This window comes from Palaemon carinicauda, chromosome 41 (genome assembly GCF_036898095.1).
Source record: "Palaemon carinicauda isolate YSFRI2023 chromosome 41, ASM3689809v2, whole genome shotgun sequence".
In the NCBI taxonomy this organism is placed as follows: Eukaryota; Metazoa; Arthropoda; class Malacostraca; order Decapoda; family Palaemonidae; genus Palaemon; species Palaemon carinicauda.
The window spans coordinates 27,638,643-27,666,456 of NC_090765.1; the positions used below are offsets into that span (position 1 = coordinate 27,638,643).

At 40.0% G+C, this 27,814-nt stretch overlaps 2 protein-coding genes across 5 annotated transcripts in view; one reads left to right on the plus strand and one right to left on the minus strand.

Moving 5' to 3' along the window:
• The first annotated feature begins 681 nt into the window (after window positions 1-681).
• Cpsf5 (cleavage and polyadenylation specificity factor subunit 5) lies at window positions 682-26,749 on the plus strand. The gene is made up of 5 exons (XM_068364418.1): window positions 682-845; window positions 12,152-12,352; window positions 18,561-18,790; window positions 20,958-21,072; window positions 25,784-26,749. Exons 1-5 carry the CDS (start codon window positions 727-729, stop codon window positions 25,803-25,805), a joined length of 687 nt encoding a protein of 228 aa, XP_068220519.1. The 5' UTR covers window positions 682-726; the 3' UTR covers window positions 25,806-26,749.
• Window positions 26,719-27,814, minus strand: part of Mettl4 (Methyltransferase like 4) — a 187,138-nt gene continuing 186,042 nt past the window's right edge. For 3 of the 4 annotated variants that reach the window (XM_068364413.1, XM_068364416.1, XM_068364415.1), the window contains one exon: window positions 26,719-27,282. In XM_068364413.1, coding sequence (XP_068220514.1) covers window positions 27,152-27,282 — 131 coding nt within the window. In that variant the 3' untranslated portion in view covers window positions 26,719-27,151. Of the gene's footprint in view, window positions 27,302-27,814 lie in introns of all 4 variants that reach the window. The other variant, XM_068364414.1, reaches the window with a different exon arrangement.

Here is a 27,814-nt window from a genome sequence, read left to right on the forward strand (position 1 = left end):
TATGAATTGATTCTCTATAAACCTACATCAGACTATTATTGTATTGATTTAAACAAGGCACCAATAAATTTATGAACAATTAAAAACAGGTTCAGGTTCTGGGGTGAGCAACGGCGCCTCTGTGTCTTTTAGTTTTGTGTGTTCCTTATTTCCACTAGTTTTTCTCTTTTCATCCACATTTGTTGTAGTATACTTTTCTTATTTTCAATATTCTCTTCACAAAAAAAGGAATTTTCCAACTGTTTGTGCACTATCTTCTTCGTATGGTTGTTGAAGCTCAATTGCTTTTAGAGTTCTCTTGCTTGAGGGTACACTCGAGCACACTCTCCTATCTTATTTCTCTTCCTCTTGTTTTGTTAAAGTTTTTATAGTTTATATAGGAGATATTTAATGTTGTTACTCTTCTTAGAATATTTTATTTTCCTTTTTTCCTTTCCGCACTGAGCTATTTTCCCTGTTGGAGCCCCTGGGCTTATAGCATACTGCTTTTCCAACTAGGGTTGTAGCTTAGTAAGTAATAATAATAATAATAATAATAATAATAATAATAATAATAATAATAATAATAATAATAATAATAATAATAATAATAATAATAATATTCTTATATCACTAAACTTTGTTTCTTCTTTCATATAATTCCAACTTTTTCTGAAAGAAGAAGAAGCGACCAATCAGCGTTTTTGTTTGCGGCCAAAAGCAGTGTTTACAACAACAACTAACAACATGGCGACGCCGAAAAGGTCTTCTTCAAATTCTGGTTGGCCTAAAAATTCTCAGCCTGCTTCTTACGGTGCAAAATATAATGGAAGTAGTGCACCGGGGACTAGCAGGACAATTAGCCTGTAAGGAATTTTTAAGTTCTGTGTATTTGCTGTTTATGTAAAGGATAGGTTTAGGCAACCATAGTTCCACTCAACTTGACTACCGGTAATATTATTATTATTATTATTAAATGCTAAGCTACAACCCTAGTTGGAAAAGCAGGATGCTATAAGCCCAGGGGCCCCAACAGGGAAAATAGCCCAGTGAGGAAAGGAAACAAGGGAAAATAAAATATTTTAAGAATAATAACATTAGAATAAATATTTCCTATATAAACAATAAAAACTTCAACAAAACAAGAGAAAGAGAAACTAGATAGAACAGTGTGCCTGAGTGTACCCTCAAGCAAGAGAACTCTAACCCAAGACAGTGGAAGGCCATGGTACAGAGGCTATAGCACTACCCAAGACTAGAGAACAATGGTTTGATTTTGGAGTGTCCTTCTCCTAGAAGAGCTGCTTACTATGGTATTATAGAGCTCTAATAGTTAAGAGGTCCAAGAAACAATAAGTTAATAGGGTATTGTTTGATTTACAATAGTCTATGAAATTATAATATCTCGCTTGACACGGAATATAGGTGTGTACTATTCATGGGGCTGTAAACATATCCCTACTACTGTCTTTTAACTTTACCTGTGCATCATTCATAAATATGTTGATGGGTAAGTGTATGATACTATGGTATAAAAGTAAAACACTGGGCAAGCTTTACTAATAAAAAAAAATCTGGCATTTATAGGAAGACCTTTTTTTTCGAAAATTACTTTTGTTTTCGTCGGAAATAATTAGTTAATATGACATCCCCTAATATATTCGGTAAAGTTTTACTGTATTACAGATTATCATTTTGAACGAAATATAGGATTTCCTGTAGTAAATAACGTGATTTAACCTAATTTGACTTCCATTTCAACCGCAAACAAACAGAACAACCAGTTTTGCTTGCCAAAAAACAATGTCAAGCTCGTTTGTACTGGTAAGCGGTAATGTTGAGCTGCGCACGCTAACATTAGCAATGGGAGCGTTTGTAGGGTGACGGCCAGATCCCGTAGAAAACGGGAATATTCTGAACTGTGGCCGTCGTTCTAAAAACGATTTTGACGGGAGAAGCTAACTTAAAAAACCCACCTAACCTATGCTAAAAGCCGTATCCTTACCCAGGGGGGGCTTCGCCCCTCCGGACCCCCCCCTTACACAACAGTTTCCTTACCTACGAGTACAACGGGAGAAGCTAACTTAATAAACCCACCTAACCTATGCTAAAAGCCGTGTCCTTACCCAGGGGGCTGCGCCCCTCTGGACCCCCCTTACACAACATATTTAAGATCTGTAGACCATTTCCAAACTTTTTTATTCTATACAAGATAACAGTCGGAGCGATAATAAGCAAATTAGGACGCTTGGCCGTAGCGCTACAAACTACCCTAGCAATGTTCCGCTAATATTAGCAACGCTAAATATAATGATTCTTGTTCTGCCACTGGCTCGCTTTGCTAACATTAGCAATGTTACGTTAACGTATGTATATTTTTTAAACTATTCATTTGCAACAGGAACGAGTGTCCTTTTCGAAGAGAGCGGATCTTTTCCCCTAGGTTACATTACCCTGTAATACAGTACAATAATACCTGAATAATATTAAAACTAACCTATTCTTCTCTTTACATTTTTCTGCGGGACACAATAAAACCTCGTAAAATTGCACAAAATACGGGAATCCTTTTCTCCTGGAATAATTATTTCAATTTTGTTTACATAGAATGAGTCGGATGTTTCTGCACCCTTTTGTGCATGGTTTCTTGAGCTGCGCATAATTTCTCTTTCTTGCTCCATCACAACTTTCTACTTTCTACGCACATTTGTCAGTTCTGTGCCACACCCCATTTTCTTACCAAAAGTTTTCCGTACCCTTGTAGTCGTGTTACGTATCAGATGAGTCTTGTAGTACTCTAAGTAACAGTGTAATGGCTGCCCTTTTAGCTATTTCGATAATATAGCCAAGTTTCACGGTACTCCTGGTGTAGTGAATAATTTTTAAAAGCTCATCGTGTTATCCCTCAAAAGTTAGTGTCCCAAGTGTGATTCTGACTTAGCTTTTAGGGAAAACCAGCACATTTCCTACTGTAACTCTTAATGTAAAGATTGCAATAAAAAAGAAAAAGAAAAAAAAAATGAGACGTAAGTGTCAATCATAAGGTAAGGATATATTTGTGATTTACTTTAAGTTTGTGACCTGGGAAGAGGGATTCGGGGGGTCTTGCCACCTTGCTAGGGGCTGTGACCTCGGAATTACTAGGTTAGGTTAGTTGGGTTTGTTAGGTTCTGTACCATTTTGAAAATCTGAAAAGTGTTAAATACAGTAATCCCATTTTATGACCGTTATGCCCGCCACCTAGGGTTTGTGACCTAGGAACTTCTAGGTTAGGTTAGGTAGGCTTGATAATTTTTTACCATTTTTCAAATCTCAAAAGTGTTTATCTCGTTTTGTCCTATTTTTGCACACCCAAAATCTAAGTTGTTCCGTAACTGGAATACAAACCATGCTATTTAATAGGGGTATTACTTTTGGCGTAGCTGAAATGACGAGCCATTAATTTTTAACGAGGGTTAACTACCCACACCGCTAGTTAGCGGGGGTTAGGAAGGGTAGCTTGCTACCGCTCCCCCTCACACACCTGTGATTGAGCTCACTTTGCTTTCGGCTCGAATGGTGAATGGATGTTGCCGCTCTTCATCCTCGCCGACTATTGGCAGCCATTAACGCCATTTTGTTTTCTCTTTTCTCTTAGACTGAGTGTGTGTGAAGTCGACTTGACTGAGTGTGTGTGAAGTCGACTTCTGCGATCATGCGCACCTGCCCGGGACTCTCCGGCTGCCCTTGTGGAACATGTATGTCGATGGTTGAGACTGATCCTCACGCCCTTTGTCCTTCTTGCAGAGGTCAACAGTGTGATAGTGTTAACAAGTGTAGTGAGTGCAGGGGGTTTGCGCGACGGTAGAAGAAGTCCATGCGGGATATTTCTCCTTCAAAGGTTGCTTTAAAGGGAGGAAAAACCCAAGGCCTCTTCTTCCATCGCCCAATCCTCCTCTGAAGCTCCTACTCGGTTGGTCTCTTACGAGAGATCGTTGAGTCATAGCGTAGACCAAGTTATTATCAACCAATCCCGGGTCTTGAGAGATGATGTTGCTTCCCGTAGCGAAGCAGCCCCACCTCTCCCCCCGGGTGAGGCCTTGTCACTAACTTCCCTTTTTCAGATATGGTCTTCATTGGGGCTCACGGGTTCGCCCTCCAAGGAAGCCCTGCTGCAGTTCATTCGCATGGGTGCTTCTGTTAAGCAATCATCGTCCCCTGACCCTTCTCGACGTTGCTGTGTCAGAGGTGTCTCATGCGGCGTCATCCATCTCCTCTGCCACTTCAAACTCTACAGCTGTACTGTAGCTGCTGACTTAGTTTCCCCCATTCCTGACCATCCTCCGAGGGGGAAACAAGTTCAACGTCGGTCTCTCCTGCAAGTGTTTCTATCCCTCGGGGGAGTTCACTTATAGAGACTCCTCTTCGGAGGACTGCTGACGGTCAGCTTGCTGATCCAATGGCCCCCAGAGGGCGTATCCGTCGGAAGGCTCGCCTTCCTCTTCGCCTTAGAGGTCTAAGAGGCGCCTCTTTGGTTCAATGTCATCACTGCATTCCTACGCAGAGGAGCCGCCGTCAGACCTTCATACATCATCCATCACTGCACCTGCAACCAGTCTTGTGACTTCGGTCCTGGACCTCTCTGCAGATCGTTCGCAATCTCTTACGGTGGATGGTTGTCCTTACAAAGGACACGCTGACCATCCATCCTCCAGACCTGCCGACCTTCCATCATCATTCCTGTCTCCTGTAGAGCACACTGTAGCTCCACCAAAGTGCGCAGCTGCGCGCCATCACACTCGCCCTTGCGCACCACGTGCCCAGGCCTTTAGCGCTCACCAGCAGCTCGTCACTCTACAGCGCTTCGTCGTGCCCTTCAACCTGCTCGCCCTCACAGACGGCAGCAGCCTCACGCGCTTGCGCGCCAACACGCACTTACGCGCCAACGTACACCTCCACGTCAGTGCTCTCCTGCATGCCATGCGCCCATGATCACCTGTGCACCCTGCGCGCGCACGCTCAGGGTCGTCCATGCGCCAGCACACCACAGAGTGCTTGCGCTCTCCTGCGCCCACGATCTCCTACGAGCCAGCACTCGTCTGCGGGCCAACGCTCTCCTACGCGCCAGCACCCTCCTGCGTGCCAACATGTGCGCTCTTCATCTCCCGCGCGCCAACAAATACCTGCGTGCCATCACTCTCCAGCGCACAAGTCTGTAGGTGAGACGACAACCACATTGCCGCCCTCACCTACGTGCCAACCTTCACCAGCGCGCCAGTGCTCGCCTGAACATTCGCGCTCAACTGCGCGCCAACCGTCTCCCGCGCGCCACCATGTGCCAGCTGCGTGCCATCTCTCTCCTACAGACGCGCGCCAACACTCTGCGCTCGCCAGCATTCTCCCACGTGTGAGCGCCAATTCTCCTACGCGCGAGCGCGCGCACCAACAGGCACAAGCACAGATGCGTCATCTGGCAAGGTCGCCATCGCCTCATTCCCATCCCCACAAACGCATACCAGCGCGCACTGCGTGAGAAGGGAAACATTCTAACAGAGGGGTTCAGGATCCCTAAACTGCCTTCTAAGGAGGACCCAGCTATCACAGTGACTCCTCGTAGGGAACCTTCGGTCCCTTTCCCTTCAGGAGATCGGTCTGACAGTGCATCCGTCAGCCAGCAGCCCTGGTTCAGTGCCTTAGTCAGAACGGTAATATATGCTTTCAAGCCTGTCCTCTCTGATCGCTCATTAGAGCGACCTATAGTTCTAGACCTAAGGCACGGAACCATGGCTTCCTCTACCCCTTTGAAGAGGAAAAGAGGAGTTTCTGACGCGCTCACTTCCCCCAGGGCAAAGCTGACTCCATGCAAACCATCGAGACGAGTTCCTCCTGTTTCTCAGAAAGACACTCCATCCTTGTCGGACGAAGACCTCCCGTCACCAGGGGAACTGTGCGAGGAGAGACACTTCCATCGCACCAATGGAGGAAACCTCTCTTCACACGGAGAGTTCCCCACAATCTGAGACCAGGAGGGACATGCCACACAGGTCATCGATGTTGGAGTCTTACCTCCTTCCTCGGAAGAAACCCAAAGAATCCAAAACACTGCCAAGTCCTCTACTAGGGCTAGAATGGAGACAGCCAGCCACTCAGGGAATGTCCGCTACTCACCCCAAGAAGAGCCTTTGGGGGGATAGAAGGCGACTTTGCTGCAAGTCCTACAGCAGGAGGAGACCAACAAGAGTCAGAGCATACATTCTGGCAGGTTCTGACTCTAATGAGGGTTCTCAATCGGTATTCCGACCCAGAGATCCCCCCTCGAGAGGGCAAAGACTCGGTCTTAGACCGCGTCTTTGGTACTCGGAAACCCTCAAAGACCAGTGCAGCCCTGCCCTGGTCTCAAGGGGTGAAGAGTACCAGGGACAAGATCTCCCAACAGCTCTCTGAGTTTGCCTCCTCCAACCGTGTCGGTACTACGAACAAGCTCCGCCCACCTCCTCGCGTACAGCAAAGGAGGTACTTTGAGATCCTGGAGGAACCCAGTTCAGCTCTTCCTCTTCACCATTCACTGGAAGAGCTAACCAGGGGAATCCCTCTTGAGACTCTCCAACCGGCAGGTCTCGTTCTCGGCGACCGAGATCCTTAATCAGAAGGTCACCATGTACGTATGCTATGCAAGCTACGTCGTGGCTGGACATCTGGTTAGGGATCCTAGGTGTCCTGATACGATCCAAGGATTTTTCCAAGGAACGTGCCAGGAAAGCTATGAAAACCTTCCTTCTCCTAGGCACTCGCAAGATTGAGTTTCTTGCCCACCAAGTCTCGAACTTGTAGGCAAACACCATCTTGAAACGTCGAGATGCAGTGTCTGAGAGGTTCCACCAGAAGGTCCTTAGCGTTGAGATAAACAGGCTCAGACATTCTTCCCTAGAGGGGTCCCATCAGTTTGAGCCTAATGATGTGGAACTTGCTGCTGAGAGGTGGAGGAAGTCTCATCAAGACTCCCTCCTCCATAGGGCTTTAATATCTAAGCCCTATAAACCTCGAGCACCCCAGCAGTTCTGTCCAACCAAGACCACAACGAAGACAGTGGTGTCTAAGCCTTTTCTTGTCAAAGACAGGAAAGGCAAAAAGTCCTCCATGGGAGGAAAAAAATCCTAGAGAGAGCAGCCGCTAGGATAGGTAGTCCCCCTGCGTTTCCACCAGTAGGAGGATGCCTATCAAAGTTCCTCAGACAGGTGGAAGCAACTCGGGGCCGATTCCTGGACAATCTCTGTGATCTGTCCAGGATATCGCGTCCTGTTCATAACATCTCTACCTCCCCTGACCAGGAATTCATTGTCATTGAACTCCCTTGCCATGGGATCAGCAAAGGGGCAAGCCCTTCGGGCAGAAGTCTAGACCCTGTTGAAGAAGGGTGCTCTCCAAGAGGTCCTCGTCGGATCCCCAGGCTTCTTCAGTCGACTCTATCTTGTAAGAAAGGCGTCTGGAGGCTGGAGATCAGTCATCGACCTCTCAGCCCTGAACAAGTTTATCAAACTCACTCCGTTGTGCATGGAGACGGCAAACACGGTCAGATTAGCAGTAACACCGCAAGACTTCATGTGTACACTGGACCTAAAGGACGCGTACTTCCAGATCCCAGTCCATACGTCTTCAAGGAAGTACTTAAGATTCAGCCTAGACAACAGAAAGTACCAGTTCAAGGTGCTGTGCTTTGGTCTTTCCACAGCACCACAAGTCTTCACCTGAGTGTTTACCCAAGTGTCACACAGGATTGGCATCCGTCTCCTCCATTATCTGGACAACTGGCTAATCCTAGCAGACTCGGTGTCAACCCTTCTTCAACACCGAGACAAACTTCTGAGACTTTGCCAGGATCTGGGGATCATGGTAAATCTCGAGAAGTCCTCTCTGCTTCCCACTCAAAGACTGGTATACTTAGGCATGATTATAGACACCATTCTCCACAAAGCCTTCCCATCAGATGACAGGATAGCAAGGCTGAGGAAGGTCGCAAAACCTTTCTCAGACGAGAAGAACTTCCAGCCCAATTGTGGCTACGTCTCCTCAGTCACCTTTCATCGCTGGCCCGATTGCTAGCATTCCAGTCATCAGCTTACTGATCACTAGATCACTGATGGGCAGCTCTTCTTTCTTCGATCATTGAACTCAGCTCGCTGATCTCTGACCAGCCCATATTCAGCTTGCTGATCTCTAACCAACCAGGAGGGAACATAGTCACCTTGCTGATCTCTAGTTCACCATCAGCTCGCAGACTGCCGATTCACCGATTATTGGCAATTCGCCAGCAGTTCATGACTCGGACTTACTACTCAACCTCTGCCCGTAGTTCCCTAGATCAGAAGGTATGTAACATACTTCTCACTACTGGCTGTTCGCCATCACACTAAAGTGATTGGCAAACGTTCAACAACCTTCATCAACGGCTTGTCGACAGGGAACTACTTGCGAGCACTCTCCAACTGTACAGTAACCATGATACCCAACCGTTAACCATTGATTAACGTTCGCCAGATTGATTCTATTCTAAGGAATACCATCAATTCCATCAGGGCGCATGGTAAGGCTAAGCGTTGCCTTCCTTCTGTTAATTAAAGGAATTCTCTCTCGGGGAAGAATTCTTACACTGGGTATCGCGTCTAATCCTGTATACGACACGAGTCAAGACTCCAGCGTCAACAATCTTCCATTCAAAAGGATCTGCAAGGAGCTGTCCCTTTGAGTCGATGTCCACACCATGTTTTGAGTTCGAACAAGGGCTAAGACCTCAGGTCTTCATTTGCACACTGGACCTAAAGGACACATACTTCCAGGCCCAAACCATCCATCTAGGAAGGTTGGAAGATTCAGTATAGACAAACAAGAAACACCAGTTCAGGGCAGTGTGCTTAGATCTTTCCACTACACCCATCCTGGTCCCACAGGATCGGCTTCTGTCTCCTCCGTTTCGGGACGCCTGACTAACCTTAGCAGACTGGCAACCTTGCATTAGCACCGGAACTTCTGAAGTCTTTTTACCAAGATCGAGTAATCAAGGTAAACCTGCGGAAGTCTTCCCTCTCAGAAGATTGGTGTATCTATGAATAATTCTAGACACCAATCTCCACAAAACCTTCTCAAAAACTCCTATCCCGGAGTGACTTGGGTCTGACAGGAATCAGGCCCTTGATCCCCCAGACATTCTGACTCCCTTGGGACCAGAAGTTTGGACGAACCTCAAGGGATGGGTGTCAGTCCAGAATCTACAGAGCGGTATAACCTTCTCATCCTTCCCCACCCCTCGGACTTGATGCTGTGCTTAGAACACACCAAAAGAAGAGAGGAGGGACCATAGTGCTGCACCACACGACCTCATCCCTCTTGACTTAGTCCGAAAGTACCTTCACTTAAAACTCTTAAGAGATGAAGGCCAACTTTCTGGTCCTTCAGCAGCCTCATCGGTTCCTAACAGACCACTCAGTGATGTGATGGATGACAACACCACACACCACATAAAGGCTCACATCGGCAAGCAAGAAGGAACTTGCTCGTAGCCTCTTCCCATCTAACAGTATAAACACTAAGATGGGCCAAAGTCCGTTCGGTACCACTATCAGGCCGCTTCATTCCAGGCTAGAAGAATGTGCTCGCCGACAATCTGTGCACAGCATCTTAAATAAGGTATACCGAATTGTTCTTGGATCGCCTTGTAGCCGACAAAGTCCCGTTTTACGGAGTCCTCCAACTAGGGATCTGTTCGCAACGCCCCTGAACCTCAGGCTGCCGTTGCTCCCCAGCCCAAGACCCTAAGGCTCTCTGGCAACAACGGTAGGTACAACAATGCCTGGTTTGTCTGGAGAAGGGCACTCAAGAAGGCTAGAATATCGGTCAGCCTCTCAAGGACTTTCCTAGCTCTGCTATGGCATTACGCAGAATGGTTTCCAAACCTTTTGCAGCTCCTGATAGTCTCTCCAAGAGAACCCTCTCCACATCACAGACAACCCACTGCGACACCTACCACAAGCTATAGCTTTGCTATGATTGTATGCCTGGAAACTACCCAGTACCTCTTTTGCGAAAAGGTTGTCTAGATATCTGAGGAATTCCTCAGCATCAGTCTACCAAGCAGTATAACGTCTTGTGTGGTTGGTATCATGTGAAAGTCTCTCCACTCGATACCTCTATTCCAGGAATAGCGGAATCCTTGAGTATATACAAGAGGAAAAGACCCCCTATTCAGTTTCAACAGGAAAAGATGATCACCCAACCTTGATCCTTCACCTTCAAACTGAAAGGAAGGGACATCCTCTCATCGATAGACCTTTCCTAACTCATATGGACTTACAACTTGCCTTTCACCAGTCGGAATTGAGACCTTCCTCTCGGAACATGTTTCAAATTCTCTGATCTCTAAAGAGGCCTCCTTATGTTCCACTTCACCAGGCAACAAATTTTCACCTGATTTAAGAAGACAATGTTCCTACACACACTGACAGCAACCATACGAGTCAAGGAACTTCATGGTCTCTCCGTCAACATCGCCCATTAATGAGAAGGGCGAAAGGCAATGTTCAGTTTCGTCCCTGAGTATGTTGCCAGACACAGTCTCTAGAGGTGACGGATCCTACACAAGTCTCCACTCGGTAACAGACGATCCAGATCATCCGTTACTGTACCCAGGGTAAGGTATGAGACTTTACCTTAAGAAAACGGCAACAGCCCACCCGGGTCCGTTCTCTTGTCATCAGCACTGGGAGAGACTAGAGGAGAATCACCAAAACATCATCGTGCAATGTCAGGGCCATAGCCATGCCCATGGTCCTTCTTAGCAGACTACTCTGTGATGCAGGTTTTACAAGAAAGGATGTGAATGCTCCAGGTGACTTTCATAACCTTTCTCCTGCAAGAGTATGTTGCCAGACACAGTCTCCAGAGGTGACGGATCCTACACAAGTCTCCACTCGGTAACAGATGATCCAGATCATCCGTTACTGTACCCAGGGTAAGGTATGAGACTTTACCTTAAGAAAACGGCAACAGCCCACCCGGGTCCGTTCTCTTGTCATCAGCACTGGGAGAGACTAGAGGAGGATCACCAAAACATCATCGTGAAATGTCAGGGCCATAGCCATGCCTTTGGTCCTTCTTAGCAGACTACTCTGTGACGCAGGTTTTACAAGAAAGGATGTGAATGCTCCAGGTGACTTTCACAACCTTTCTCCTGCAAGACGTGACCCACAGGAACTCGATACGATCTCTATCGTTCCAGTGGTGGCTGCACAACAGCTGGTTGTATACCTCAAGCTCCTTATTGGACAAGTAGCAGAAGGTTGAGGGCACTGTTACCTGGTTTTAGTCTGCGTGAATGAAAAGATTTGACTGGCTCTTATTCTTTTCTTCATCCTACCCTCTCATGGGGAAAGCAGCATCCTGGGTTCTCTGCATAAGCTGACCTAAAACCACTGCAGGTAAACCATGCTCCCTTTTGTACCTAGTATTAAACTAATAGTTGCGTCCCCATTCCCTGGTGAGGTGGTATTGGTAAAGTCTTGGTTACATCAGGTTTTTCCTACAATAGACTCAGAATAACTTTACCTAGACAGTCACAATTCTGCATGTCTCAACACACAGCTTGCATAGGCCGCGGACCTTGCATAGCAAGGTTTTAGCGAGGGCAGGGACTCCTTATTTTTGAGTACTAACATACTTAGATAAGGAGCCCCCGAGTAAAGCCAAAAGCCAGATTGGCAGGGACGTTCTTCCTTCCTAATGGGTGAGTCACCCTAATAAATAGCGTGGTTTGTATTCCAGTTACGGAGCAAATGACAAATTCGTAGATGATTTGTATTTTTCCTAACTATACAAACCTTAGCTATTTATACAAACTTGCCTGCCAGCCCTATCCCCCTTGAAGTCCTACCTCCAAGCAAAGTGACTAAATCACAGGTGTATAAATGGGATTGGTAGCAAGCTAAACCCCCCCCCCTCGCTAACTAGCGGTGTGGGTAGTTAACCCTCACTAGATTTTAATGGCTCGTCATTTCAGCTCCGCCGAAAGTATAACCTCTAATAAATACCTAAGGTTTGTATAGTTATGAAAAATACAAATTATCTATGAATTTGTCATATTATGCAGTCAGGGCAGTCAAACATACAACAATACTAATAAATGTTTTTATTTATTTTTACTCAGGTACCCTTTGACCAATTACACATTTGGAACAAAGGATCCATTGTTTGAAAGAGACCCAAGTGTACCTGCGAGATTTCAGAGAATGAGGGAGGAATTTGACAAAATTGGAATGCGAAGAAGTGTCGAGGCCGTCCTATTGGTTCATGAACATGGATTACCACATGTCCTCCTTTTGCAGCTTGGTACTACATTCTTTAAGTTGTAAGTATCTAAAGTTCTTTATGTTTGAATGTACACTACTGTATTGTAATCTATACTGCAAGTCAAGCATGACAATATTTGATAAATATTGATTTGTTCCGACACAAATAAAAGCCTCCATTCTTTACTAGAATGTGAAGTCAGTACATACAACTCTAAAATTTTTAACGAGGTTTTAATGGCAGCTAGGAGAAGCACTCCCCTACGCACTCATACCTTCTTCACTTAGATCTCGGCCATGGTTGAAGACATACGTCTCTTCTACATTCACTTACTATGGCTAATGAAAATTTTTAACTCTTGGTTTTATTCTTGTTGATGTATTAGTCTCAAGGATTTTGTCCTTGAGTTGAAGACTTGTTTAATATCAAACCTCCATCAACTCTTTCAAGTTGTTTAAAGGTAAACAACTGTTGGCCAACGGGTTTACCTTTACTTCCTTGAAGTTACACTTCCCTGAAGTCTTATCAGAAAACCTCCAGAGAGGAAATCTGTTTCATCTGCGCACATCAATCGGTCATCGGTCATGCGCAAGCACCTAACATCCTATTGAGTGCTATTGATTCTTTTTGAGCCTTGCTTATTGGAAGCAGTTTCTTTGCAACTGATTGCATGACTAGGTCAGTGATCAAATAGCTTTAAGCAATTTCTGAGGTTCTCTTTATAAGCTTCCTCATAGCAACCTCAGCCGCTCAAGTGGAAGTTAACCTTTCTCCGGAGAGATTTGCTTCCCTTTTTCTCCATCTTAAGCTTGCCGACTCTTATAAGGTTCATCTATCCAAGCAGCTCAGAAAGGTTTTTTTTTTTTTTTAAATTGTATTCCTTTTCAGTTGAAGCATAAACTCTCTGAGCAACAGTTCTTAAGTGAGTACTGTATTTATACTGTGATTGAAAAAACAATATTAGGCAATGCGCAGTGAGTTGTTAGATTAGGTTAAGAGTTATCCCACCCTAGGGCATCAAAGATTTGCGAATTTGTGCTTTTTGTGCCTTTCTCTGTTACCTACCCTTACAAAGAGTGGGGCCTGACTGTATAGCCAGACACTTGCTCTTTAATATATATAGGGCACCAGTCTCCCAGTGAGATACTACCTGTAGAGAGTTATTGGGTCCTTTGACTGGCCAGACAGCACTACATTGGATCCTTCACTCTGGTTATGGTTCATTTTCCCTTTGCCTACACATACATTAAATAGTTTGACCTATTCTCTACATATTCTCTTCTGTCCTCATACACCTGACAACCCTAAGATTACCAAACAATTCTTCTTAGCTCAAGGGGTTAACTACTGCACTGTAATTTCTAAGTGGCTACTTTCCTCTTGGTAAGGGTAGAAGAGAGACTTTAGCTATGGTAAGCAGCTTCTCAAGAAGGACACTCCAAACTCAAGCCATTGATCTCTAGTCTTGGGTAGTGCCATAGCCTCTGTACCATGGTCTTCCAGTGTCTTGAGTTAGAATTCTCTTGCTTGAGGGTACACTCAGGCTCTGTATTCTTTTTTCTTAAAAGTTTTCAAAGTTCATATATGAAAGATTTATTTTAATGTTACTGTTCTTGAAATTTTATGTTAATTGTTATTTACTTATCTTGTAGTTTATTTATTTCCTTATAAACTTTAACAGCCACATTCCAGTTACGCTGAAATCATACTCTTATTAAGGGACTCAGGTTTGTATTGTTGTGGGAAATTGCAATTTTTGTAGTTAGAAAATTTGTCACAGTATTGTTCACTTGCATCATGTGGTCAAAACTTTCAGAAACTCCTTTTTCCCTATACAGTTATTCACACTAAGTATGGTGATCAAAATTCACTTGAACAGTTTTCTGAAGAAACAAGTAATAAGATAAACCTGTAAATACACTGTAAAGGACAAGAAGGAAGAGCTACACGGGCTACACCTATACTTTGCACATGACCAGCCACTCATTGCTGGGGAATATTATATAGTGATGATACCAATGGGAGCTTATCTAAAATCTTGATCTTTTGATAATTACAGTATTTATGGCATTTGTATTGGCCATACACATGCAACCCACAATTATTTATTGAATGGGGGGGGGAGACAGGCGCCTCTTTGTAATACCTGGCAAGCGACAGTGGATATTAAACATATTTTAGTCGATTGTGTTGTTTCTAATCTTTAGAGGAGAGCAAATTTACTTCAGGACAAACCTTTTTTAAGAGATATACTGGGGGAAAATTGCAAAACCCTGAACATGAAAATATTTATACAGAGTATTGGGTTATATCATGAGCTTTAATTGATTTTATTAATTTATTTATTCAATCCTTTTAATCCCTCCTAATTTCACATTTAGATGTTATTGTATGAGAGTGGTGTGATTGGTTTTATAGGTTAAAATGTTACCAAATGGTGTGATTGTACAAGTATGATTGATTGATTTTCATTATATAGCGCTGAATGGCTTTTGATGCCCCAATGCTTGGCTTAATGCCTAAATTTTATATTCAATTCAATTCATATCTTTGAAAAATTAGACCTTTGCAATGAGGTACCGGCTTATCTGAGTCGCCACTTGGTGGATCTCATGTAAAGAAGGACGGAGCGGGAAACTCATGTCTACTTTGTAACAGGTCGCCTTCTTCATTTCAGCCCATATCACAGCTGTCACGAATTTTATCTTCCTAATACTTGGAGAATTGAACTCTTTGGTGTAGATGCAACAGTTCCTCCTTTACTTAAACCAGATGGATCAGTCACTCACTGTCCAAAGGAAAAGGCCACCCTTTTGGCTGATGTTTTTGACAGTAAACAGAGTAATGAAAAACTTGAACTTCCTCCTTCCTGTTTTCCTGAGGCTAAACTAACTAGTTTGGCTTTTCGATCTCGTGAGATTAAAGCTCTGTTGGTGGAGCTTGATGCTTATGGAGGTGTAGACCCAAATGGTATTTTTCCTTTGTTTTTTATAAAGACAGCAGATTTCTTAGCTCCAAAGTTATCTGTTATTTTGCGCAAGTTAGCAAGAAGAGGAGCTTTTAGCACTAGTTGGAGAATTGGTAATGTTACTCCTCTATGTAAAAGTGTTTGTGGTAGCTCAAGTCCCACTGATTACCGCCCAATTTCCATAACTCCCATATTATCTAAAGTTTTTGAACGTCTTATGGCAAAACGTCTTAATAGGTTTGCTGAAGGTAATCATCTCTTCCCTAGTTTGCAATTTGGTTTTCGTAAAGGCCTTGGAGCATGTGATGCCCTTCTTACAATCTCCAATGCTGTACAGAAATCCCTTGATTGTGGTCGGGAATTTCGTATGATTGGCCTTGATTTTAGTGCTGCCTTTGACCGTGTTAATCATGAGACCCTTGTTTTCAAACTGAAACAGTTGGGAGTGGGTGGGTCGTTTCTTAGCATTATTATTGATTTTTTAAGTAATAGATCTCAAAGAGTTGTTGTTGATGGGCACCATAGTGATTATAGGAATGTGATATCCGGTGTTCCTCAGGGTAGTGTTCTTGGCCCATTACTTTTCATACTATATACACATGACATGTGGTTTGGCTTAGAAAACAAGCTTGTTGCATATGCAGATGATGCTACTCTCTTTGCATCAATTCCATCCCCTGAATGTAGATCTAGGGTTGGTGAATCCCTTAATAGAGATTTAGCTAGAATTAGTGCATGGTGCAAATTATGGGGTATGAAGTTGAATCCTAACAAAACTCAAAGTATGATTGTAAGTAGGTCAAGGACGGTGGCTCCTCAACATCCGGATCTCAGTATTGATAATGTTTCTTTAAATATGTATGACTCTTTCAAAATTTTAGGTGTGATTCTCGACAGTAAATTTACTTTTGAGAAACACATAAGGTCTGTGTCTTCTTCAATTGCACAAAAAATAGGCTTATTGAGAAAGTCTTTCAAGATTTTCGGTGATCAATCTATTCTGAAGAAGTGTTTTAATTCTTTCATTCTAACTTGTTTTGAGTATTGTTCTCCTGTCTGGTCTTCAGCTGCTGATTCTCATCTTAATTTGTTGGACAGAAACTTACGGTCTATTAAATTTCTTATTCCTGATCTAGATATTAATCTTTGGTACCGTTGTTCAATTAGTTCATTATGCATGTTGCATAAGATTTTTCATAACTCTGACCATCCTTTACATTCAGATCTCCCTGGACAATTCTATCCTGTTCGTAATACTAGGCAGGCAGTTAATTCTAATAGCCAGGCCTTCTCCATCACGAGGCTCAATACTACGCAGTACTCTAGAAGTTTTATTCCAGCTGTTACCAAGTTGTGGAATGATCTCCCTAATCGGGTGGTTGAATCAGTAGAACTTCAAAAGTTCAAAGTTGGAGCAAATTCTTTTTTGTTGACCAGGCGGACATGAGTCTTTTTGTAGTTTATTTATGACATATTTGTTTTTGATGTTGTTAATAGTTTATATATGATATGTCTGTTTTGACGTTGTTACTTATTTTAGAATGATTTATTGTTAATTTGTTCTCTTCATTTATTTATTTCCTTATTTCCTTTCCTCACTGGGCTATTTTTCCCTGTTGGAGCCCCTGGGCTTATAGCATCTTGCTTTTCCAACTAGGGTTGTAGCTTGGATAGTAATAATAATAATAATAATAATAAAATGTATCTAACAAGAAAAACGCAACTAGACATCAGAATTTTTCTCCTGTCTTTTATCTCTAGTGGTAAAAAACAGTGAACTTGATTACCAAATGTTTTAATTTATACAAATGCTTACCATGGATACATGACTAAGATTTTAGAATGAATTGACAAAGCTATAAGAATGTATAAGTACTTACATGGTTGGAGTAAGATACAAACTGGTAGAATATTTAACTTAACTCTGATCATATAACATCTTCATTTTATCGTCATAACATTTCTCACAAGACGAAAAGAATCCCAGCATGCAGAGTTTAGTTACATTGGGGAAGTTTCGAAGATGATCCCATGGAAGTCCGTAAAAGTTGTAGTACGAGGTAATGCCATGTTAAATTCTGGCACTGGTTCCTGCTTGGTATAATTAATGGAGTCAAATTAAAGACAAACGTCAAAGCTGAAAACAATATTGAGATGTTGATCCCTCGCATCACTAAATTACAACAACAACGTTTTGGCGGCGAATGGGTAACAAGTATAACTTTCAAAGTATCCATTAGTCAAAATATGTGGAAACCCAAAAGAAGGAATATATTTAACAGTGACGATGTCACAAAAAGTTATGCTGTGTAGTTTTATAATTAGCGGGTATAAATTTCTAGTCAACTAACCAGACTACATGTACATCTATGCCTATGTCATGCGTCTAAGATATGTGAACCGACGGTGAACTGTTGGTTTTCCTTACTGTTGTAATGTAAATTGCTCACTTTGTTCTACCAAGTCTTAATTCTTCTCTACTTTAGGGTACACTCAGGCATGCTATTTTTCATTTTTCTCTTTCACTTGTTTTTTGAAGTTTTTATAGTTCACATACAGTATATGAAAGATCTAATTTAATGTTGTTGCTGTTCTTAAAATATTTTATTTTGGTTGTATATTACTTCTCCTGTAGTTTATTCATTTCCTTTCCTCACTGGTTGTAGTTTAGTCTGTAATGAATAATAATAATAAAATTACTTTGTTTTTTTTTGTCATGAAGAATTTCTTTGGTTTCAACAAGGTTTTATCACAGTATGTATATATATATATATATATATATATATATATATATATATATATATATATATATATATATATATATATATATATATATATATATATATATATATATATATATTTTTTAAACCTGATTTTTTTATGACCAATGTTGTAGTATTAAGTCTATGGAGTACTTCTGTTTGTAAGATTTTCATTGTCGTACATTGTCATCATAGTTTAAAAGCAAAGACAAATATCATGATTATCAATATAAATACGATAATTGCCTTCTGCAAACCAGAAATTTGACAAAATTTAAAATATTAAAGCCTTTGATAGTGCGCTGAGAGTTGGCTGTTAACCGCGGCCCAGTATTAATGTCTCTCTTCACCACAGAACCACCTAGTGGATTAGTTTTGCCGGTACCTCATTGATACAGTATTTGGCTTCCTTAATGATAGCTTTTCATTTGGAAGGCTTCTTTATTTGTTACCTTTGACTTTAATTGGATAAATTTTTTACTAACCAATACTTTTTATTAAGATTACTAATATTAGTCTATTTATGTAATTTTCAGACCAGGAGGTGAGCTCAACACAGACGAAGATGAAGTTGAAGGCCTGAAGAGACTTCTTACGGAAACCTTGGGTAGACAAGATGGTATAAAGCAGGAATGGGTAATAGAAGATATCATAGGCAATTGGTGGCGGCCAAACTTTGAGCCTCCTCAGTACCCTTATATTCCTTCACACATAACCAAGCCAAAGGAACATAAAAAACTTTTCCTTGTACAACTTGGAGAAAAAGGTTAGCATAATGTATTCTGTAAAAGAAAAATATTTCAATACTGTTGACAGGATTGGTTAACATATGTATTATTGTCTTCTGTTGATGCATTTATCTATAAATGGGGATTTTGTAATTTTCCCATGGTCTTCCACTGTCTTGGGTTAGTAGATTCTCTTGCTTGAGGGTAAACCTGGCATAATATTCTATTTTTCTTCCCCTTGTTTTGTTAAAGTTTTTATAGTTTATATGGGAAATATTTATTTTAATGTTACTGTTCTTAAAATATTTTATTTTTCCTTGTTTCCTTTCCTCACTGGGCTATTTTCCCTGTTGGGGCCCATGGGCTTATAGCATTCTGCCTTTCCAACTACGATTTTAGCTTAGCAAGTAATAATAATAAAATGAATTGTTAAAGCAGGTATCAGATAGAGACGTGACCTTGAAAACTATCTTTCTACTTATCCTGGCTTCTATGAATCAAGTAGGTGAACCAGAAGGTTGGTCATATCTCGTTAGCCATGTTGGAGGTTGAAGGGGAGTTATTCCAGAATTTGTGGCAAAGACTCAAAACCCAGCCGTAAACGAGCTAAGGATTAAATCGTTTTGAATTTCCTCCCTTTGGAAAGCAACCGACAGTCAAGAGGATTTACTTCTCTCCTCTCAGAGGTGTTAAGATGCTATTACAAGAGGACACAGCCTTTCTGACTATTACTACAGAACTTTTTCATTTGTTCTAGTATACTCAAGAAGGCAATTTCCTGAAACACCATCTCGTTCTGGCTTCGTGAAACCATAAACAGAGTACCAACGCAGACATCAGGTGAGCTGAAAGAACTGGCATGGACACATGCTTGTGAGGTCAGAGGAATTTGTGTGATAAATTTTCGCAAGAACCTGTTAGTGGGTGAAGTCCTGGAAGCAGGGGTCTGCGAGACTTCATATGTCCTTTTCATGTATGCCCACTATCTACGGAAATGTACCCATAAGTCACTCGATACATTTTCCTAAGGACCTGTGTTGGCTGCTCAGGATAAGAAGTATCTCGTTTAAGGTAATGGTTGGGACACCACTATAGGATGAGAATAAGAATGTCTGGCCCTCTTTTCCTCTTCTCTTACCCCTCCCTTGGGGTTCAGCAGTCAGACCATTGTGTCGCTGGAAAGGACTTTGATGCAGGTAATCTACCATACCAACTAACTATTCTGTTATAAGTTAAAATAAAAGTGTTCATTACACCATCCTCCAGACAAGGGTGGGGGATGGATAGTAAGTTAAACCCACCTCTTAGCTTTAGTCTTACTTTACAGACCTATATCTTATAAGAATAAAGGATCATCCATGACTGCCTGTCCAGTGACTTAGGGAATAGGAAGTGGATTTGATTTAACACTTGGGCTTACTAAGGTCTTAGTGCTTAGACACCCAGGGGTTTTAAACCATACAGTTTGGTTATAGTGATATCAACCCCTCTTAAGGATGTCTCCTATGAAAGGAAGAGGATTTGTATTAATGTAAGAACAAACCACAAATTCTTGAAAGTATTTTTCCTAACTGTACAAATCTGAGTTCTTTAAATTATACTTTCGACCTCATCCATCCCACAAGTCCTGGGTGAAGGACAAAGTGGCTTCTCAGTGAGGTGGCAGGTGGGTGGGGCTTCACCCTCGCTACCCACCAGTAACTACCGACACCTTGTTATAAATTTTAACAGCCAAGTTTCCAGCTTTACTGAAATCATACTCCTAATAAAGGACTTAGTTTTGAATAGTTAGGAAGAATACAAATCAGTGTTTTATAGTGTTTTCAATATAACACCCCATATTCATTATCTGCATAAACTTTTTTAAATTTTCTTAATGCCTAGAGTCCTATCAGATGTAGTTGTTTTATCTATGTCCCTTTTCTCTGGTTTTCTGGGTATTCAAAGAGGTCTTGCTTCTTCTACTCCCCTGTTAGCTCTTTTCTTGTCAGTTCTCTCATCTCCTCTCACCATATGCCTAAATCTTAGACATCTCAGATGCTATCTTTTTATTTAAGGATATTTTATACATATGATTATTAATATTGGGTAATCATTAAATTGTGTGCTGCTGTTTCTTTAGCAGTTTGATTTGAAACCATTTTTTTTTTAAATTTCTTAAATATATTTTGTTTAGAAGATACTTATTTTTATTCTTCTTTTCAGCTCTATTTGCAGTACCTAAAAATTACAAGCTTGTTGCCGCCCCGTTGTTCGAACTATATGATAATTCACAAGGTTATGGCCCCATTATATCTTCCTTACCACAAGCATTATGCAGGCAAGTTTATTTTTTTCTTGTATTTACACTATTATATTTTTTTGCAGATTTCCAAATGCTTTCAGTCATTCTTTTTCTTTTGGTTGAGGAGAGTCTTCAAAATTAGCTGAGACCCATTTTGCTAGGCTGGAACGGATATCCAAAGGGACAAGTTCATAGCTTAGATATGAAAACTAAACTTATGATTTGCTTTGACTTAATGTAATCCTTACCCATTAATTATGTAAAATAATTAATTTTTTTTTGTTACCTCTTTTCAACAACAGTAGTTCAGAGGTCATAAACCCTTGTCAAATTATTATAGTTCTAAATAACCTCATTGGTCCCAGTGCTTGGCCGTTGGCCTAAATTTTTATGAATCCAGTCCATTGTCAGCCTCTCTGACATCAAGCCTTTACATAAGTAGTCATTGTAGGGACTACAATGAAAGTAATGTAACGGTTGTGTCCATGTCCCATTGCCATTTACATTATATGAATACAATACATGATTATTGCAAACCTGTGGAAGTTACTTAGGTAGAGTTAGTGTTGGATAGAAACTAAGTTCTATTACATTTCTTATTCCTGATCTGGATATTAGTCTCTGGTAGTCATTTAAATAGTTCTTTATAAATGTTACATAAGATTTCTCAATATTTAGATTATCAATTGCACTCAGTCTTCCACCAGACTATACCATTTTGTATGTAGTTAACATTAACAGCCATGTCTTCTCTCATGGGGCACAATACTACACAGTATTCTAGAAATTTTATTCAGGCTGAGACCAGATTGTGGAATGATCTTCCTAATCATAGGCAGTTAAATCAGTGAAACTTCAGAAGATCAAACTTTTTGTAAATGCTTTTCTGTTAAGTAGTTGACGTATGTGTTTAATGGTTTATACAGTATATGAAAAAGTTATTTTAACATTATTACTGATCTTACAACATTATTACTTATCTTACAATATTATATGTTCTTTATTCATTACTTTTATGATTTATTTGCAATTTGCTCATTTCCTTTCCCCACTGGGCTACTTTCCTTGTTGGAGCCCTTGGGCTTGAAAAATTTGGTTTTTCAACCAGGTTTGTAGTGTGGCTAGTATTATTATTATCAATAATAATAATAATAATAATAATAATATTATTATTACAAGCTAAGCTATAACCCTAGTTGGAAAAGCAAGATGCTATAAGCCCAAGGTCTCCAACAAGAAAAAATAGCCCAGTGAAGAAAGGAAACAAGGAAATAAATAAACTACAAGAGAAGTAATAAACAATCAAAATAAAATGTTTTAAGAAGAGTAACAACATTAAATTAGATCTTTCATAAATAAACTATCAAAACTTTAAAAGAAAACAAGAGGAAGAGAAATAAAATAGAACAGCTTGCCCGAGTGTACCCTCGAGCAAGAGAGCTCTAATTTAACACAGTGGAAAGCTTTTATACAGAGGCTATGGCATACAAAAAACAAAGAGGAAGAGAAACGAAATAGAACAGTGTGGCCGAGTGTACCCTGATGCAAGAGAACTCTAATTCAAGACAATGGAAGGCCATGGTACAGAGGCTATGACACTACCCAAAACTAGAGAACAATAGTTTGATTTTAGTGTTCTTCTAGAAGAGCTGATTTCCATAGCTAAAGTCTCTCTTCTACGCTTACCAAGAGGAAAGCAGCCACTTAACAATTACATTGCAGTAGTTTAATACTTTGAGCAAAGATGAATTGTTTGGTAATCTTAGTGTTGTCAGGTGTATGAGGACAGAGGAGAATGTGGAAAGAATAGACCAGATTATTCAGTGTATGTGTAGGCAAAACGAAAGGAGCCATAACCAGAGAGAGTGATTCACTGTAGTACTGTATGGCCAGTCAAAGTACCCAATAACTCTAGCAGAAGTATCTCAAGGGGTGGGTGGTACCATAGCCAACTTACTACAGTAGGGTCCTGAATTATGCAAGAATTTGGTTGATCAAGAATCCTGCCAAAATGGAAAATCGCATATTTCGAAACACAACTAACAGAAATAATTCCATTAGGGACATGGCAACCAGCAACTTACCTTTTCAAACGTGTTTACTACCCATTTCCAGTACTTTACATGACTGTACTGTATTTTTTATAATGAAATGTTCATGTAAATAAATCAATCATTTAATATACTTTACAGTTCTAATAACTTGAAAAAGGTTAAAATTACAATCAGGATGGGTGTAAATAACATATATTTCCCGTTATAACACAACCTAAAATATGGACAAAATTTGGTAAGTTTGTCTCAATCTACTTACGTTGAGATGATACAGCTAGAGCGGTATTGGGTTCTTTCACTGGCTGGATAGTACTACAGTATATTGGTCTCTCTGGTTATGGCACATTTTTCCTCTGCCTACACTCACACTGAGTAGTCTGGCTGATTCTTTACACATTCTCTTCTTTCCTCATACAGCTTATAACACTACGATAATTGAAAAGTGCTTCTTTACACAAGAAGAGGTTAACCAATGCACTATAATTTTTTAGTGTCTACTTTCCACATGGTTAGAGTATAAGAGAAACTTTACCTATGGTAAGCCGCTTTTCTAGGAAAAGAACACTCCAAAATCAAACTATTGTTTTCTAGTCTTGGCTAGTGCCAAAACCTTTGTACCATGGTCTTCCACTGTCTTGGGTTAGAGTTCCCTTGCTTTAGTGTACACTCGGGCACATTATTCAGTTTTCCTATTTTCCCTGTTGGAACCCTTTGGCTTATACCATCCTGCTTTTCCAATTAGGGTTGTGGCTTAGCTAGTAATAATAAAATTATTCATTGCTTTAATTATCAGTAGTGTTTGCCATATATAACTTACTTAGCATGTAAAGGCCAGTCTGTGTACCAATGGTCTCTCTTCTGCTGTATTTCCTCTTAGAATCTTCAATCCCCATTTAGTTGGAGGTAGTACCATCAGTGCACTGTAGGCATTACATAAGTCTTTATCTGTAAGCATAAACAGGCTGTCAAATCTGACAAGGCTGTGGCAGCTGCTATGCCTCAACTTCTGCTACTTTCTCCATGGGTAAGCAGTGTAAGGTTTCTATCAGCTCTAACAAGCTAGAGTGTAAGTTTTCCATCTACTCTATCAATCTTTGAATTTTCAATGACCATTACTTCTCTGCAAGAGTTGTCTCTAGACAACCATCCTTCTTCCATAAGAGGGATATTAGGTCCATCTCTCGCATTCACACCATTGAAACTCATGTTGACTGGGGATTTATCACTTGGGGCCCTAAGCACTAGGTTTAGTCTGTGGTACATTTCTTGGTTTGGATCCAAATTGTTTGGTTGTACAGTAATAAGGTTGTCGGTGGCATTAATCTTGGGTTCTGTATCTGCACTATAGCTATGGATCCTTGGTTTCTTCACCTATGTGGTTTGTGATGACCGCCAGTTTCATCTCTGTGGCTTTGCTTTAAATGTCCCTTTAGTAACTACGACTGACTGCAAGTGTTTTAATGTCTGCTGGGTCTTTTACCTCAGTTGAGCCCTTTGCTATATCTGTGGCTTCAATTGTATCTTTTTTCTTTCAGCTTTGGTGTTTTGTTTTGGCGAATGTGTTCCTTCCATCACCAGTCCCTTGGATTTGTCTATATAGGTGGCATTGGCTGTTGTTGGGATAACTTTAGATTCATCCCACTCTAAGGAGATACTCATACTCTGTTGCACAAATAAACTATTTTCTCCAACCACGTCGAGTTGTAAGTCTATTTCCAAGCCTCGGACTCTGACTAGTCTTGGCCAGATATGAATTATTTTTCTGCTCAGTCAGCCAGTCTTCTTTTTTATTTTTTCCTTTCTCTCTGCCACTCCCTTCTTCTCAGACCCTGGTTTATTTTTTTTTTTTTTTTGAGTGGAGCTCCATTGAATGCACACCCTGGCTAGTATTTTGAAATCACTTGTTACTTTTTGGCTTCCCAGAGGATATTCTTTGACACTGAATAGCTCAAGGTCATCCTGGTGGGTGATTCTTATGAGAAAGTGCAGACTTCAATTAGACACATTTACAAACACCCATATTTGATTGTGGGTTATATTTAGTATTCAATGTCCTTTTCAGTCTCATTGTAAAAGTTCCAGCTGTGAGATGACAAGGAGCTGTTATAGCTTATTTTCTGATGACCAGGTCCATATTTAACATGCTTCAAAAAGCAGGCTCGTGGCCCAGTTGGGTACTGTATATATTTATACTTTTCGAATCAACATTTTAGGTTCTCTGATACAGTTGGTTGTTCTCAGGTACTGCATCCGTATCTTGTTGTTGAGGCCATTCTTTGTACCCCGTTTCCAGATCACGGTTTATGATCAATTCATGATAGGTCCTGAAATATTTTGCTTTTCTGAAGTATGAGTGGATTTGCCTCTATTTTTCACGGTTACCTGACAATGTAGCAGTTGATAAACGTTGTGCTGAAGAGATATGTAGCATACAAAGTTCTTTGGAACTTTTGTTTTCTTACCAAATTAATCACTTCCTTATATGCTTTTCTCTCTTCACTCTATCTTCTTCAGAAGGGTATGGAAAGCCAGGCTTCTTACAGGAAGTTTTGACTTACGCAATTAGAACTAGTTGGTATGATGGGGAAACTGTCATACAGAATTAAGTTATTTCATAGGTGTTAGATGCATATGATTTTTTTTTTTTGTAAAACTAGAATATTTAGGGAAATAATTATTATTTTTCTTTTCAGGTTTAACTTCACCTACATGTAGAACTTCATTGTGAATATGTTTCATAATGGAAAGACAGTTCAAGGAACAATCTTTAAATGCACTGCAGATATTTTTCATAGACAAAGCTGCAAGTTTTCTCAAGCGTACAATGGTATTTAGACGAACATGTGAGAAGTACTGTATGGATAATGAAAGATGCAGTGAATATACTAAGTCAAACAGAGTGTAGTGTGTAAATGTTTAAATGATTGTATTTTCATCTTATCCAGTGTTTTAACATATACTTGGGTGAATTTTTACCTCTATGCTGCATATCCTGTAATTTCAGAATTCATTCATGCTTCAATTCTGCCTCATTTGAGGGAGCCAGGTCCAGTGTTTATATAAACACATATTTCAAGAATAATAATTCTTGTGTTGCTATGAATTTTTGTTTGTCAAAGTTCCATCTTTACATTGATTGGTTTACATACATTCAATTTCTACATGTATTTGTGCATAGCAAAGCTCCATCTCTACATTGGTTGTTTTACATAATTTAATTTCTACAATTATTTACTTTCAGCCTTTCACTTAACTAACTGTAAAGTATATGAGATTTCCTAAAACTATGTATTTATACTTTAAGTACATGTAGGCAACCGGTCCTATAGATTATAGATAGCAGCAGCAAAGTGTTAACAGATGTATGATTAGTGAGCAATTTGTATATGGAACTGTATGAGGCAGTGTGAAAATGCCAATATTCCCATCCATGGTGAGTTTTCAGACTTTCTTGATAAATACTTTGAGGAGTTGTAGTTCAAAAATGTATTTTGTACGTTGTCTCTTAAGTAAGTTTGGCTTTAGAGAAAAGATCTTGCATGGTCAGATTGCAATGTTGAATTACTTTGTGAGTGTATTATCTGTCATTCCATTTCCTTAGTATATGATGTGAAATTAAAGGTGTATGAAAGAGCATTAAAGAGTTTTTTAGGTCAAAAGCATTTCATTTGATGTCTTGAGATTAAAAGTCATTTTAAAACCAGTTTTGATGTACAAATAAAATTATGTTCTTATAGAATATTTTATAAAGTTTAAGAAGTGCAATATAATTCACACTTTCAAGATATGACGATTCCTCTTTAGGAGGGATAATGTTGAATCTATATAAAATCTGCCATTTTAATAATAATGTGTGTTGAACATTATTATGAATGCCAAGAGTTCTCAAAAATATTGAGGAAAAATCTATTTATTGAGCCTGTGGTTTGATTTTATAAACTGTGTCCATTACAGTTTAATATTGAGCTTGTTTTCTAAGTTTTGTAAGTATTACAATGATTTCCAATAGTACAGATCAATTTCTTCAAAGTTAAACAAATTTCTACAGGGATTTTCAAACCTTAATTTCCAAAGAGAAATGAATGTTGGAGTTTTAGGACTTCTAGACCATAACTTGTCCATTTAGGAATAAGATTTCTTGCAAATATTTCCAAACATCTTGCATGAGGTGGAATGTAGTCCTTGATAATCTCTAGAAAAAGAAGAAACAACTTCATTACAGTTAGTAATGAAATTGTAAATAAATAAAATACAATATTCAATACTGTACATGTACTGGTCACTATTCCAAGAATAATGTATTTTCCCGACCTAGGGATTGGTAATTCCGACAATATTTTAATTACAATGGACCCTATATAAAGTATTCATAATTTCTCCTTCAATTTAAAACCTTGATATCAATTGAATTAATAAATGGAAAATAATTCATAAGTAATACTCTTAAATTCTGGATAAAGACAAATGATCTATCACCAATTCATTTAATTCAACTGTACCTAAAACTTAAATTAGTTAATTGCATTCCTATCTCAACTAAAATAGCAAAATATATATACAGTACAGTATATTTCAACTGCAACAGAAAATAAAATTCTTATAATAAAATTTATTATTTTGATACCTAGAATTCAATGTGCTATATCCTTTAGAAGTAAAAGCTCTTTAAAAAAATTTAAACATTGTTCCTACACGTACAAACCCTCGTCCTTTAATCAGGGAGA